This window comes from Mirounga leonina, unplaced genomic scaffold, assembly GCF_011800145.1.
Source record: "Mirounga leonina isolate KUSES-001 unplaced genomic scaffold, KU_Mleo_1.0 Mir_168, whole genome shotgun sequence".
NCBI classification, from domain to species: domain Eukaryota; kingdom Metazoa; phylum Chordata; class Mammalia; order Carnivora; family Phocidae; genus Mirounga; species Mirounga leonina.
The window spans coordinates 75,079,256-75,094,543 of NW_023270426.1; the positions used below are offsets into that span (position 1 = coordinate 75,079,256).

Below are 15,288 nucleotides of genomic sequence, written 5' to 3' on the forward strand. Positions count from 1 at the left end.
GCCTTTTTGGAAAAGACTGAATTATAAAAAGAAGTCAAGAATGGAACTGAATTTCCTCCATGTTCTCAACAGTGGCATGAGGTTTGTCTAATTCAGGTTCTCTGAGAGGCTGTGTTATTGCAGGTAGAAACTGGCTTTGGCTTAGTTCATTTGGATTATAATTTATGAAACCTTCTTGGTTGCCATTCTGCTACTGTATGTCTTTAATGAACCTAAGGTACACATATGGAATTTGAAATTATTTTGACTTCTTCCTGTATTGCTACTCTCTTTGAAGGGAAAAAAAATTGTTTGACCTTAATTGGAACACTGAGCTCTTTTATAATAATTAATCACTTAGGAAGAGTAAAAGGTTAAGAGGTATCTAGATTATGGTTATATTTCTAGAATTTAGACCATACAGGGTAGTATGCATTGTAGCCATACTTAATATTTTTAATCTTTGTTCCCCTGTTTTCCTTCAGATTAACAGTGTTTCACCAATATGTCCCGCATTTTCCCACCTGTGTAACCTTGCTTATGTTTAAACTTCTAATTGGAAAGTAACCCTCCTTCATTACTTGCTCTTCTATGTCCTGTCTTGTGTGGAGATGCTGTCTCTCTCTCTCATGCTTTATTAGTAATGATTACTTTTTAAATAAGTCTCTCCAAAGCCAGGCACATTATATACTTTATCTCATCTAACCTTCATAACAACCCTGCAAAGTAGATATTACTATCCCAATTTTAAAGATCAGAAAACTGGGCTTCCAGAAGGTTAATTAAAATGCAATTTTATGGCTATTAGGTGGTAGAGTTAGCGTTTCAACTCAGGACTGTCTGTTCCCAAAGCCACCTCCTGCATGCACATTTGCAGATAGACCCATGTGCATGTGCTCTTTTCCTTTTCATAGGTATCCCTCTGGGCTTGTTGGAGATGTTCTTTCTTTTTTTTTTTTTTAATTAAAAAATGCTTTCCAGCTTTCTTGAGGTATAATTGACATATAACACTGTGTGTGTTTCAGGTGTATTGTGTGATACATGTATATATTGTGATGTGATGTTCTCTTCTTAATAAAAAGTTTTTGAGCTCCCCTAATCAGCTGTGCTCTTTCCTTTTCTTTATGTCTTTGTAGCACTTTATACCTTATGCTTTTATATTCTGTGAAGCCCTCCTTGATGGCCTCTAGAAATATGCATGCTACTTCTGTATCCCCGCCAAGTTTATAACACATTTATATTTGTGAACCTGTTGAATTATATGGCATTTGTTTGTTTCCATGTTTGTCACCCTTAGTAAATTGTGGGCTTTTGAGAATAGGGACTGTAATCTTATGGGTCTTGATATTCCGGGCACTGAGAAATACGTCTGACACATAGATGTTCAATACGTGTGGCTGAATGAATTTTGAATGAATTGTATCATTGTTACATATGAAGTTGTCTGTTTATTCTTAATATACTGTAAGTATTTGAAGGTAGTAATGCAAATTTTACTTATCTTTGTACCCCTAACAGTGTCTCTCCCGTGGTTACTCAATACATACTTGTTGATGTATATTATTATTTTAAAACAAAGAAAAAAAATTCTGCTAATAATTCTGCTCTTGGCAAATAATTTTAAATGTCAGTACTTCAAATACATTTTTAAAATTAAAAAACAGTTCATTCAAAAACAAACCTGTTGTTCATTTGTATATAGCTTGTATAGTGTTCCTTTTCAGTGGAATATTGTCATCCATTAGTAGGCTGGCTGGACAATCCAGTGCTGTTTCATTTGAATTAACTTTTAAATTAAACTAAAAGCAACACTTTCAAATAAAGCATGAGAGGAGTTTTAAATACTGAATCTGTAGGGTGGCCAAGGTCAGCATATATTAACTGGTAATGAATGATGTCGTCTTTATAGTTAAACTTTGGTAACTGTTCATTCCTGCCTGTTTAACTGCTTATGAAAAAAACACCTCACTTTGTATTCATATGACGTCAGCTTTTTGGTTTGTAATCTTGGTTATTACTTGCATACTTGGCTTTTTGTGACTGTTTCTGTCTTGCTGCAGGCAGCTTAATATTTTGTTCAAATAGAGTCACTGTTTCTGATTTCTGTCAGTACTGAAGCATATGAAAGGTAAGAAATACCATTAGATAATTATATTTGTACTTTAACTGATTAATGATTTTATAGTCTTTATCAATGAACAAACATATACTAATAAATAAGTTGAACCATAAACTGATTTTGATGGGTTCTATTAGTCAAGGACTATAAATTCAAACTCATTGAATTTCTTGCCAGCTTGTGAAAATATCTCTTGGGGGAAGAATGAAATATTTCCTATTTCTATTACACAGGTTTTATTCACTTATTTGCAGATTTTTTAAAATTAGCATACCTTCGTGGTATATTTGAATCTCTTTGTCAATGTTAAAGGAAATAACTAAATAGATATTTTTGACCACAAGACATCATCTATGTTAAAATAAATCCCTTACTTAAAAGAGAATATTCAATACAGACTAAACTTTCTTTATGTGATATAAAAACATTTCCATCTGTATTCTCAGAGAATGTAAAAGTTGCCAGTTGTGGAGCCAAAAGTTGAAAAACAGGAGACATTTTAGAATAAATACCTGCATATACCCTTATTCTTACAAGAAATACCATGGGAATTCTATTATCCTACTAAGGAAACTAGTTATTTGTTTTATATTTTGCTATTTAATAAATTCCATTTTTATTTAAAAGTATGTGTAGATTTCTTTTATACAACATGAACTTCTAATTTTTGAAAATATAACAATTTTTAATGGTTATTTTAAAGGTTTTAATAACTCTGGTAAATTGAAAACTCAGCATAACTCACTTGATTCTTTTTTTTTTTTTTTTTTAAGATTTTATTTATTTATTTGACAGAGACAGAGATAGCAAGAGCAGGAACATAAGCAGCGGGAGTGGGAGAGGGAGGGAGCCCAATGTGGGACTCCATCCCAGGACCCTGGGATCATGACCTGAGCCGAAGGCAGACGCTTAACGACTGAGCCACCCAGGCGCCCATAACTCACTTGATTCTTAATAACAAACTGAATAAAACAAATTTAAATAAACTTAAATAGTCAATAGTTCATTAGTTTTGTTATTTTTACTTTTTAAAAGATGCTATTTAAAAGTAGACATCTTTGCTAATAACATGCATGCATTTTTGTATAATACTGTTCCTGCCTGATTTGTACTTACTATCTACTAAATTATGGATATTTTTATTTTAAAATTTCATTTACAAATCTTTTAAAAAATGAGTTCGCACTCGCAATTATTTGCAGTAAATTGAATGCCTACTGTATCCTGGGTAGTAACTTAAGCCCCAGTGATGTCAAGATGAAAAATATGTGATATTTCAGAGTTTAATGGGAGAAATATATTTCAACAAATAGCTAACACATACCATGAGAATACTTACATGATGCCTGGGATCTGAGAGAAGGGAACACCTAAGTCGACCTCGGTCGTTATGATTGTGGGGATAGTCAGAGAAGCCTTCACAGAGAGTATTACTTTAAAGTTTAGCTGTTGATAATTCTTCAGGCAGACAAGGGAGGAAAAGCATTTAGACTGAAGGAACATCTGCAAAGACATTGAGACATTTAAGGAACCATTAAGTAGTAAGGTGTGGTACTGTTGCTGAGAGGGGAAGGTTGGCTGGGGCCAGCTTTGATTATCAGGCAAAGGAGTTGAAATTTGAACCTGTAGGTTAGGGTTGTAAAATTAATACCTAGTATTATTGAGTATCCTAAAGAACGAAGACTCTGAAGTAGGGACTGTGGGGCATGAGAGAATGCAGATAGAGTGCTGCGTGGCTGGGTAGCTAATTCATTTAACAGATATTTATTGCAGCTGTACCAAGGCACAGTTTTAAGCACTGGAGATATACTGGGGTAACAGAGCAGAGTACTTCCCTGACTGATTGGAACTTACATTACAAATCTGTCTGTGATGTAACAGCCCCTCTGACCCGTTCTGTGTCTCTGTCTCTCTCTGTAATTTTTGGCTACAGCATAACTGTATGCTTTCCTTGCCATTTTTTTCATCTTCCATGGGGTTAACATAGGCAGTTCTTACCTATCATTTCTGGAAGAATGTAGCTGAATTTGTGATGCCCTCTCCACGTCTTGTTCTTCTTCTGAGCTATAGTTTGAGATCTGGGCATATTTTTTTTCAAATTGGAATTTCTCTTGAGGTAATTGTAGATTAACATGGAGTTGTATGAAATAATAATCCCTGGTACATTTTGTTCAGTTTCCCCAGTTGTAACATTTTGCAAAACTATATATAAAATGACAATCAGTATATTAACATTGACACATTCCACCAATGTTATAGAAATATGAATTTTAATTGTACTCAGTTTTAATTATATTCATTTGTTGTGTGTATATTAAGTCCTATAAAATTTTAGTATCAGTCTAGACTCATGTAGCCACTACCATCATCAAAGTATCAAACAGTTCCAATATTAATAGAATCCCATGTGTTCTGCTATTATAAGTACACTCGCTTCCCTCCTCTGTTCTGCAAGCCCTAAACCCTGGCAACCCTTATTCTGTCCTTTTTCCAAAATTTTGTCATTTCAAGAATGCTATATAAATGGAATCATACAGCACATAACTTTTAGGGATTGGCTTTTTTCATAAAGCAGGATTCTTGGAGATTCATCCAAGTGGTTGCCTATATTGTATAGTTTGTTCCTTTTTACTGTAGTTAGTATTCCGTGGTATGTATTCACTCATTGAAGGATCTCTGGGCTGATTCCAGTTTTTGGCTATTATGAATAAATCTGCTATGAACATTTTTGTATGAGTTTTTGTATGAAGATATGTTTTCATTTCTCTGGTATAAATGTCCAAGAGTGCCATTGCTGGGTCATAATGTAGTTGAATGTTTAGTTTTATCAGAAACCAGAGGGGATGTACCATTTTGTCTTCTGACCAGCAACAAATGAGTGATCCAGTTTTTCCCGTATTCCCACAACCATTTGGTTTTGTCATTATATTTTATTTTAGCCATTCTGGTAAGTACGTAATGATATCTCATTGTAGCTTTTTAATAATTTTATTTATTTAAGATTTTATTTATTTGTCAGAGAGAGAGTGAGAGCACAAGCAGGGGGAGTGGTAGGCAGAGGGAGAAGCAGGCTCCCCGCTTAGCAAGGAGCCTGATGTGGGACTCGATCCCAGGACCCTGGGATCATAACCTGAGCCGAAGGTAGATGCTTAACCAACTGAGCCACCCAGGCATCCCTTATTTTTATTTATTTATTTTTAAGTAGGTTTCATGCCCAACACAGGGCTTGAACTCATGACCCTGAGGTCAAGAGTCACATGCTCCACCATTGAGCCAGCCAAGCACCCCTCTCGTTGTAGTTTTAATTGCATTTCCCTGATGCCTAATTATGTTGAATATCTTTTCATGTGCTTATTTGCCATTTTTGTATCCTTTTCTGTGCAATGTCTGTTCATGTCTTTTGCTCATTTTCTAGTTAGATTGTTGTTGTTATCTGTTGAATTTGAGAGATTTTTCTTTATTCTAGATACTAGACTTCTGTCAGATATATCATTTGCAAATATTTTTTCAAAGTTTGTAACTTGTCTTTTATCCTGTTCACATGGGCTTTCACAGGTAAAAGTTTTTACTTCTGGTGAGGCCCAATTTATTGATTTTTCTTTTTTATGGATTGTGTTTTTGTGTCAAATCTAAGAACTTTGCCTAGCTTTTAGATCCAGAAGATTTTTTTTTTTTTTTTAAAGATTTTATTTATTTATTTGAGACAGAGAGAATGAGAGACAGAGAGCATGAGAGGGAGAAGCAGACTCCCCGCCGAGCAGGGAGCCCAATGCGGGACTCGATCCCGGGACTCCAGGATCATGACCTGAGCCGAAGGCAGTTGCTTAACCAACTGAGCCACCCAGGCGCCCCAGAAGATATTTTTTTTTCCTAGAAGTTTTATGTTTATATTTAAGTTCACGATGCTTTTTTTTTTTTTGAGAGCATGTGCGTGCACGCGCGCGCGCGCGCACACACACACGAGTGGGGGGTGGAGGGGCAGAAGGAAAGGGAGAGAGAGAATCAGAAGCAGGCTCCATACCCAGCACAAGCTCTGTCTCACAACCCTGAGATCATGACCTGAGCCGAAATCAAGAGTCAGACACTTAACTAACTGAGCCATCCAGGTGCCCCAGTTCATGATCCTTTTGAGTTAATTTTTGTGTAAGGTGTTAGGTCAAGATTGTCTCTCTCTCTCTTGCTCTCTCTCTCTTTTTTTCTTGGCCTGTAGCTATCCAGCTGCTCCAGTACCACTGAATTGCTTTTGGACCTTTGTCAAGAAGCAGTTGAGCATATTTGTGTGGATTTATTTCTGGGTTCTCTATTCTGTTCCATTAATCTGTTGTTTACACTCTACCAAGTTCACACTGTCTTGATTTCTGTGACTTTATATTAGCTTATTCCCCAAGATGGACATACTTCTTTGAATAATTTTTCAGCCCACTCTTTTTCTCCTCTCTTTCCAGAACTCAGATGATATAAGTGTTGGATCTTTTGTTACTGTCACACAGGTCTCCAAGGCTTTATTCTTTTTTGTCAGTCCATTTTCTCTCTGTTGTTTGGATTGGTTGAATTCTTTTACTCTGTCCTTACATGCACTGATTGTATCCTCTTTCATCTCCACTCTTCTATTGAGCTTATCTAGTGAGTTTTTTATTCCTGTTATTGCATATTTTAGTTCTGTAAGTTCCATCTCGTTATTTTTATAACTTCTATTTCTTTGCTTAGATTTTCCATTTTTACATTTGTTTTTAAGAGAATTTATAACTGATGAAGCATTTTTAAGATAGCTGATTTAAAATGCTTTTCAGATAATTCCAACATCTAATTCATCTCAGTGTTGGCATTAGTTGATTGTCTTTTCTCATTCAAGCTGTGATTTTTCTTGGTTCTTGGTATGAGAGGTGATTTTTCAATTGAATCTTAGATATTTTATCTATTAATGTCGGAGACCCTAGGGTATATTTCAATGTTTTACATTCACAGGAAGTCCCTCTGTTTAGGTTTAGCATGCAGGCCTTTTGGCCTATTTTTATGGGCTGTGGTTTCAATGACAGTTAATTGTCAGTCTTTTGTGCTGTTATTTTGGTTTGCTTTGTTTGTCTGATATAATTGGGGCTCCCACTGGTTCCTGCTGGTGCTGCAGAGTAGAAGATGTTTTTCTTAGGTTGAGCTACTAGATATCTATTGATAGAAAAGGGCTAAGGTAGAATTTCCTTACTGTGCCCCCTAGCTGTCCTGATGTCTCTGGGCAGAAGAGGAAAGTCTTGGAGAGCAGCAGCTTCAGCTGGGTTTGTTTTGTTGGTTCTGCCTGCCTGCTCTGGTATCTCTGGTGGGGAAGGAGGTCCTCAGACCTGTGAGAACAAAGAGGTTTCCTGACCTGATAGCTAAGTCTCTGTTGCTGGTTCTTCTTACCTCATTCAGTTTCTCTTTGTGGAAAAGGGAATTCTCAGGCCTAGCAGGTAAGGAGAGTGCTTCTCCTGGCTGTTTATTTTTAGTGGGGCTCACAAATAATTTCTCTTTTGGTGGTGTCTGGCTCTCCAGTTGTTGTCAGAGGGACTCCTATTGGATCCTGAGGGAGTTAGCCTACACATATGGGCTCCCTTTTGTTACTAGACGGGAGGTTGGGTAAAGTCAGGTCTCGGTGACCTCCTGTTGGGTGAGGAGAACCTGAGACACTTAGCCTCTGTGCTGTTCTTCTAATCCTAGGGCCAAGGGAGGTTGCCTTCTATCCACTTTTCAGAGTTCTTCTTTGATGTCTCTTTCTCATGTTTATAGTTGTGTTTTGTGCGATGGAGCTGGGAAAAATGGTCTTGTGTCATCTTATCTGGACCAGAAGCTGGGTTTTACTTTTTAATTTTGGTTTCTTTGTTGTATGAACATGGAGGTGGCTGGGGCTGAGTTTGACCTTGTTGGGGGCCCTGAGATTTACTTTCTCTTATGAAATTCCATTAAACATCTTGTAATCCTGGATTTAATTTCATCCACCGGTTATTCACAAGACTGGAATATGGCAAGCCAAGCCTGCCCTCTCTGCATGTTGTAATGTCCTGTCCTGGTGCTGAGAGGCTTCTCTCTTTAGATATTTTCTTGACTGTCCCTAGGTTGGCCTATTCACTCTGCCTGCTTCTTTTCATATTGAAGCATCCAGTGTGAATTCTCAGGATTTTGTTAACTTTGATTCCTCAGAAAGTCTTCTGGAAGTTGGGGTAGTGTTGGGCACATTGCCATAGTACCTAGATTTCCAGAATTTTCTCTTTCTTTTCTTTGAAAGCATGCTGTGAAAGTTGTAGCATAAAGTTGGTATTCACTCTACTTACTGATGATGTATTTAAATTTTTGCTTTTTCTTAAAAACAGTTTTTTGTTCTTTTTATTAGTTATTGGTGGTAGGAGCTTCTGAGATACTGCTTCACTATACCAAATTTATCCCCAAATTCCAATAATGACTTTTTTTTTTTACAATTTTCACATCTTCCTCTGACATTTGGTATTATGAATATCTTCTTTTTCATCCTGGCATCTATAACTCTACCAAACCTCTTTTATTTTTTCTTTAAAGGAGCTCCATATTCTCATTCTTCCAATTCTATTGGTATTGTCAACATTTCTTATTAAAGCCTTGAAATTGTCTTTGGATCATCTGTCTCTCTTTTGTTCCCTAAATTTATACACCACATCAAAGATCTTTCTTCTTAATTCTCACTGATACTGTCAATTATAGATTCTCATTTTTCAAGTTATATATTGCTATGACTTATTCATTTGTCTTATGTCTCATTTTTTCCCCTCTCTTCAAGCTATTTTATCCCTAGCTTTCAGATTAAAATCTATCTCTATGTCCCTCTTTCTCTTTTTATTGCTGTAACATACAGATAGAAAAGTACATGAATCACAGGTGCTCAGCTTGATGAAATTTCACAAATTGAACATACTTATGTAACTAGCACCAGTAAATTAGTCACTAAAAAAATCACATTCATGATCATGTTATTTTGCCTTAAAAACCAATTAATTCAAGGAGTTTGATCCTTATTAGTTTCCTGAACAATGGAATAGCAGATAAACTCGTATGGCATCTCCCACTGCTTGCCACATATAGCTTGATTTTGGAGACATTTTTTTCTTTGCTTTACCTCGTATTACCTCTCTCTTTTTTTTTTTTTTTTTTTTTGGTACCATACTGCTCCTACTTCCTGGAATACATTTCCTCTTTGACTTTTTATAATCTAAATCATGGTCATTTTCCACCCCTAATCTCAAATCTTGCCATTTCTAGAAGACTTTTCTGGGCTGGTTTAGCTTTCATTATTTTTTTTTTTCTCTTCAAAAATTCTTTAATTTATTTTTTGAATAGGTAGTATCAATGCATTCACTTAGCACAAAATTTAAATGTACAAAGGGTATATAATGAAAAGTCCCTCTCCCACTCCAGTGTCCCAGCCACTATGTGTTCTTCAGGAAATATTTTTTGTACTTATAAGGAAAATTAATTTCTATCATTCCTCCTCTTTTTTATACAATGTAAGCATACCAAGTTCTGTGTCTCACTTTTTTCAGTTAGAAGTTTTTAATGATAGTTCCTGATCAATACACAAAAGATTTTCTCATTTTTTACTAGGACTGAGTGATATTCCACTGAATGAATGTACCGCGATCAGATCTACCACGTATGATTGTGAAGGTTGGACACTGAACACATTCAGATAGACTGTGATTTGAATGGCACTCCCTAGAATTATTCAGTTACAATCAGATGCAGCAGCCTTGATTGTAATTTACCTAGTCAGTTCCTTTTGATGGATATTTCTGGTTTCTTTTGTATTGTTATCTCAAACACTACTGAAACAAATAGTCTTATTTATGTCATTTGTCTGTAGGATATCATTCCCTTAATTCCTAAAGTATTTATAATCTCTACCAATTTAACAATTAGACAAGGTCTTAATTTATTATGGGGTTGTTTTTAAAATTTTTATCATTTGACATTCCTTAAGGAGTGGTACCATAAATGAAATTATTTTCTATTTCTAGACCTACAATACTGGTGTGTATAAGTACATCTTTAGGATGGGCTGGAGGGTTTCTCTTACAGCTCCCAGGTTCTATTTCCTTTTTTATCCTTTTGAGCTCTTCATAATCCTTTTGAAGTTCCTGGTAATGGAAGAAAAAAATAAAATCAAAGTTTAGATCAGGTATAAATAGGTATATTTAGAAGCAGAAGTGATATTTATCCCAAGTTATGGAATAAAATGAACCACAATCTCAGATATAGTTTTTAATGAAAGGAAAATGTTTCACATTTCTTTGGCCTCAAAAATTATTCTTTATTTTTCCATTGAAAACATGGGATGAGATAGAATGTATCTTCACTGAGACTTAGATGAACTCTAGGTAAAATAACAGAAAAATGTTCATTGTAAATTTTTGTATCCTATAAAGATACAGTGTATCAAAGTAAAAATTTTAAGGCTACTACATCCAAAGTGAAAAAACTGGAATTATCCTACTCCATATTAAAGTGAATAAGTCAATTACTTTTTATTGACTTAATTATGTTAAGGTCCATTTGGTGTCCTGGTTGCTACTTTGGGAACTTTGATGAAGTGCAGTTTTCCACAACCTTTTTTCTCTTCTCTACTTATTTGATAGATCATAAAACTGGCCAGTTTTCTGTTCTGAAAAATTGTAATTTGTTCTCTATTTGGAAAACCCACATTTTTACTATCTCTTTAGATGTTACCCCTGAGGTTAGAAATGTAAACCTCTTCTCATTTTTCTCTATAGCTTAGAGGATCTCAGATGAATTAACAAGAAAGTGACTTCTGGTATGGATAAGCCAGAACTAAAAATAAGAGGTGTGTTTCTTCATTTCTTCTAATGGGCCCTGAAAGATTCATTGCCTGAAATTTTAGGAGTCTGGAGAGCAAAATAAATGCTATCATAGTGTTCAGGATTTATAGCAAACAAGCAGGATATTTTGGGGAAATTTCTGAGAACTGACCTTTAGGTGATCATAAGTGATACTGTAGTGATTTTTTAAGCAACTTTATTGAGATATAACTCATATACTGAAGAATTCACCCACTTAAACTGTATAGTTCACTGGTTTTTATTTTGTTCACAGAGTTGTGCAACCACCACCACAATCAATTTTAGAACAGTTTCATTGCCCCAAAATGAAATCCAATATCCACTGGCAATAACTCCTCATTTCTTCCCAAATTTGCAGCCGCAGGCAACTACTAATCTACTTTATATCTGTACAATTTGGGTATTTCATATAAAGAGATCATATAAAGAGATCATTGTGTCTAGGTTTCTTTTACTTAGCATAATGTTTACAAGGTTCATCCATATTGTAGCTTCTATCAGTACTTTTTTCCTTTTCATTGCTAATATTATGTTGTATGTAGATATCATGTTTTATTTATCCATTCAGTAGTTGATGGATATTTGGATTATTTGCACACTGTAGCTATTAACGAATAATTCTGCTGGAACATTGATGTACAAGTTTTGTGTGGGCATATGTTTTCATTCCTCTTGGATATATACCCAAGAGTGGAATTTCTGGGTCATATCATAGCTCTATGTTTAACTTTGAGAAACAGCCCCATGTTACATTTCCACCAGCAGTATATGAGGGTTCTAATTTCTTCACCATCTCCAACACTTGATATTATCTGTCTTTTGATTGAAGACATTGTAGTGGTGTGATACAGTATCTCATTGTGGTTTTTTTTTTTTTTTTAAAGATTTTATTTATTTATTTGAGACAGAGAGAATGAGAGAGAGAGAGCACATGAGAGGGGGGAGGGTCAGAGGGAGAAGCAGACTCCCTGCCGAGCAGGGAGCCCGATGCGGGACTCGATCCCGGGACTCCAGGATCATGACCTGAGCCGAAGGCAGTCGCTTAACCAACTGAGCCACCCAGGCGCCCTCATTGTGGTTTTGATTGGTATTTTCCTAATGGCTAATGATATTGAACCTCTTTTCATGTGCTTATTGGACATTTGTAGCTTTTGTTTGGAGAAGTTTCTATTGCCCATTTTAATTGGTTTATTTGTCTTTTTATTATTGAGTTGTAAAAATTCTTTATATATTCCAGAAGGAAGTTCCTTATCAAATAAGTATTTGCAAATATTTTCTCCCATTCTGTGCTCTTTTCACTTTCTTAATGATGACCTTTGAAGTATAGAAGTTTTAAATTTTGATTAAATTCAATTTATGTATTTTAATTTTGTTGCTTTTGCTTATGGTGTCTTATCTAAGAAACTGTTTCCTGAGCCATGGTCACAAAGATTTACTACTGTGTTTTCCTTTGAGAGTTTTATAGTTTTAGCTCTGATATTGCTGAGGATTGCTTTCTTAACAATATTAAGCCTTTTGCATCCATTAACATGAGTCTTTCCATTTATTTGGGTCTTCCTTAATTTCTTTCAACAATATTTTATAGTTTCAAGAGCACAGGTTTTTAACTTATTTTATAAAACTTATCCCTAAATATTTTAGTCTTTTCGATGCAGTCATATATAGGAATTGTTTTTTAATTTCATTTTCAGATTGATCATTGCTAGTGTATAGAAATATAATTGATTTTTGTATATTGATCTTGTTAATGCTAATACTTCTTTTTTATTACATTCCTTAGGATTTTGTATATACAATCTCATGTCCTCTGCAAATAAATATAGTTTCACTTCTTTCTTTTTCAATTACCATGGAAATTATTTCAATGATCTCATTGTAATGGCTAGAACCTCCTGTACAATGTTCAGTAGAAGTGGAGAGAGTGGACATCCTCATCTTGTTCCTGATATTTCAGTGAAAGCATTCAGTTGTAGTGATTTTTTTTTTTTTACCCTATAAAGAATAGGCCATAACTTTCCTTTGAACACAAATTTCCTTTTGACTTTTTTCCCCTTCTGTTTACATACACAGATATGTGCTGATTAGAAGGCTCACAGCGCAGTGTGGAGGATAAGACAGTGCCTTACAAAATGGGGTTTGGGAGTGACCTGAAGAATTCACATGAAGCTGTGCTAAAATTGCAAGACTGGGAATTACGGTTACTGGAAACAGTGAAGAAATTTATGGCCCTGAGAATAAAAAGTGATAAAGAATATGCATCTACTTTACAGAACCTTTGTAATCAAGTTGATAAGGAAAGTACTGTTCAAATGAATTATGTCAGCAATGTATCCAAGGTAAGGAGAATAATTTCATTATTTATTGTGTATAGCATCATAATTGTGCTTAGGGCAAATAGATCATGCTGTTGAGGGAGCATCCCCAAATTAGCATTCTAAAGCAGTGGTTCCAAAATCTTGCTGATTAGCAGAATCTCATGGGGGAAAGTTTCAAAAATTACACATTTTGTGCACTACCTCCTGAATCTGAGTTAGTAGGTCTGAAATTTTTGAATTTTGAAATTAAAAATTGATGTCTAGATTATTGTAATGATTTTGGTTTGAGAGCCATTTTTACAAATTTTGTTTTCTTCATTACCCTATTTCCTTGGGTGTCTTGAGATCTGCTATTTTCTTTTGACACAAACTTTCATCATAACCCACCTTCCCTGAATTCTTCTGTGAATCATTTGTGTAGTGAATCACATGGATTATTTTAACACATAGTGTTCTTTGCTGTCATTCATCTTACTAAAATAATAATATACTGCTGAGTTAATCACACTAAAAAATTCTTTGGATAAACAATATGTTTTTTTAACTCTAAGATTATAAAAATATAATATAAACTTTAAAATTAAGCGCCATTAAAAATAATGGCCAAATTGCACTGTTAATTGCTGTTGGAAGGCATTAAAGATGAAATATTACACACCTTAATCGTTCTTAGATTTCTGCTCTATTTCCATTGTATTACTTAACTATCATATTTCGCTATACTTATTCAAAGTAAGGGAAGATCTTCCTTGTTTTACTTTGGAAAGTTAAAAAAAATTAGTGCGTTTCTTTTACTAATATTTCTTAGGATTTGAGTAAATTGTAGAGGAAATTGTTTCCGATGGAATGTGTGTGTGGTGTGTATGATCAGCTAAGGATCTGTGATTTCATTGAGAACTCCTTAATGTTAATATCTTTAACTTCCTTCCCTAGGCTAGTCAGGTTCCCCAAAAAGGAATTCTCTAGTCTCTAGTCTGAAGATGGGGTTGCCAGACATAGCAAATAAAAATGTAGGACACCAGTTAAATTTTGCATGTGATATTTGGGACACACATACACTAAAAATTATTTTTTATCTGAAATTCAGATTTAACTTGTCCTGTGTTTGGTTGACTACTCTGTTATGTTATGAGAATTGATAGGGAAAGTAGGTTGAGTGTTCTAAGAGTTATACTTTAGTTAATCTTCCTGTTTTGGTAAGCTGCCTAATGTCTCTTAGTCCAAAGGCTCTCTGGTTTATTTTTTCCTCTTGTTTTCTTCTGAGTTGGGGGCAGAACAGTTGCGTGTTTGTGTGGGCTGAGCAATAGAAATGAGAGTTCTGTCTGCTCCTTATATAGACTTGGAATCTATTCCTCTGTTTCAGTATCGTCTCAGCTTCTTTCATATAGGTTTCTCCAGTTTCTGAGCTTTACTGGAGTTATAGGTCTGACCCTATAAATTGGCCTTTTCTTCTTTTTTTATTGAGAAATAATTGACATACATGCGTTCCTGTATAAGTTTAAGTTACATAGCATGATGGTTTGTTTCACACATATTGTGAAATTATTACTACAGTAGGTTTAGTTAACATCTATCATCTCATGTAGATAAAATAAAAAGAAAAGAAAAAAATCCTTTTTGTGATGAGAACTCTTAGGATCTACCCTCTTCAGTTTTCTATATATCATACAGCAATGTTAATTATAACCATCATGTTGTACGTTACACATCTAGTACTTATTGATCTTTTAAGTAGAAATTTGTACCTTTTGACCACCATCTTCCCCTACATGGCCTTTTCTTCTTCTTCTTTTTTTTTTTAATTCTTATGTTAATCCCCATACATTACATCATTAGTTTTTAGATGTAGTGTTCCATGATTCATTGTTTGTGCATAACACCCAGTGCTCCATGCAGAATGTGCCCTCCTCAATACCCACCACCAGGCTAACCCATCCTCCCACCCCTCTCCCCTCTAGAACCCTCAGTTTGTTTTTCAGAGTCCATCGTCTCTCATGGTTCATCTACCCCTCCGATTTCCCCC

General features: G+C 35.1%; 1 protein-coding gene across 6 annotated transcripts in view; it reads left to right on the plus strand.

The window, feature by feature from the left end:
• FER (FER tyrosine kinase) overlaps nt 1-15,288 on the plus strand; it is a 412,363-nt gene that overhangs the window by 22,934 nt on the left and 374,141 nt on the right. For 5 of the 6 annotated variants that reach the window (XR_004681050.1, XM_035015022.1, XM_035015025.1 and 2 more), the window contains one exon: nt 13,021-13,286. Coding sequence is in view for 5 of the 6 variants with exons in the window: in XM_035015022.1 (XP_034870913.1) it covers nt 13,080-13,286 (207 nt within the window). In the remaining variant the exon portion in view is untranslated. Of the gene's footprint in view, nt 1-10,848; nt 10,935-13,020; nt 13,287-15,288 lie in introns of those variants that run through there. The other variant, XM_035015021.1, reaches the window with a different exon arrangement.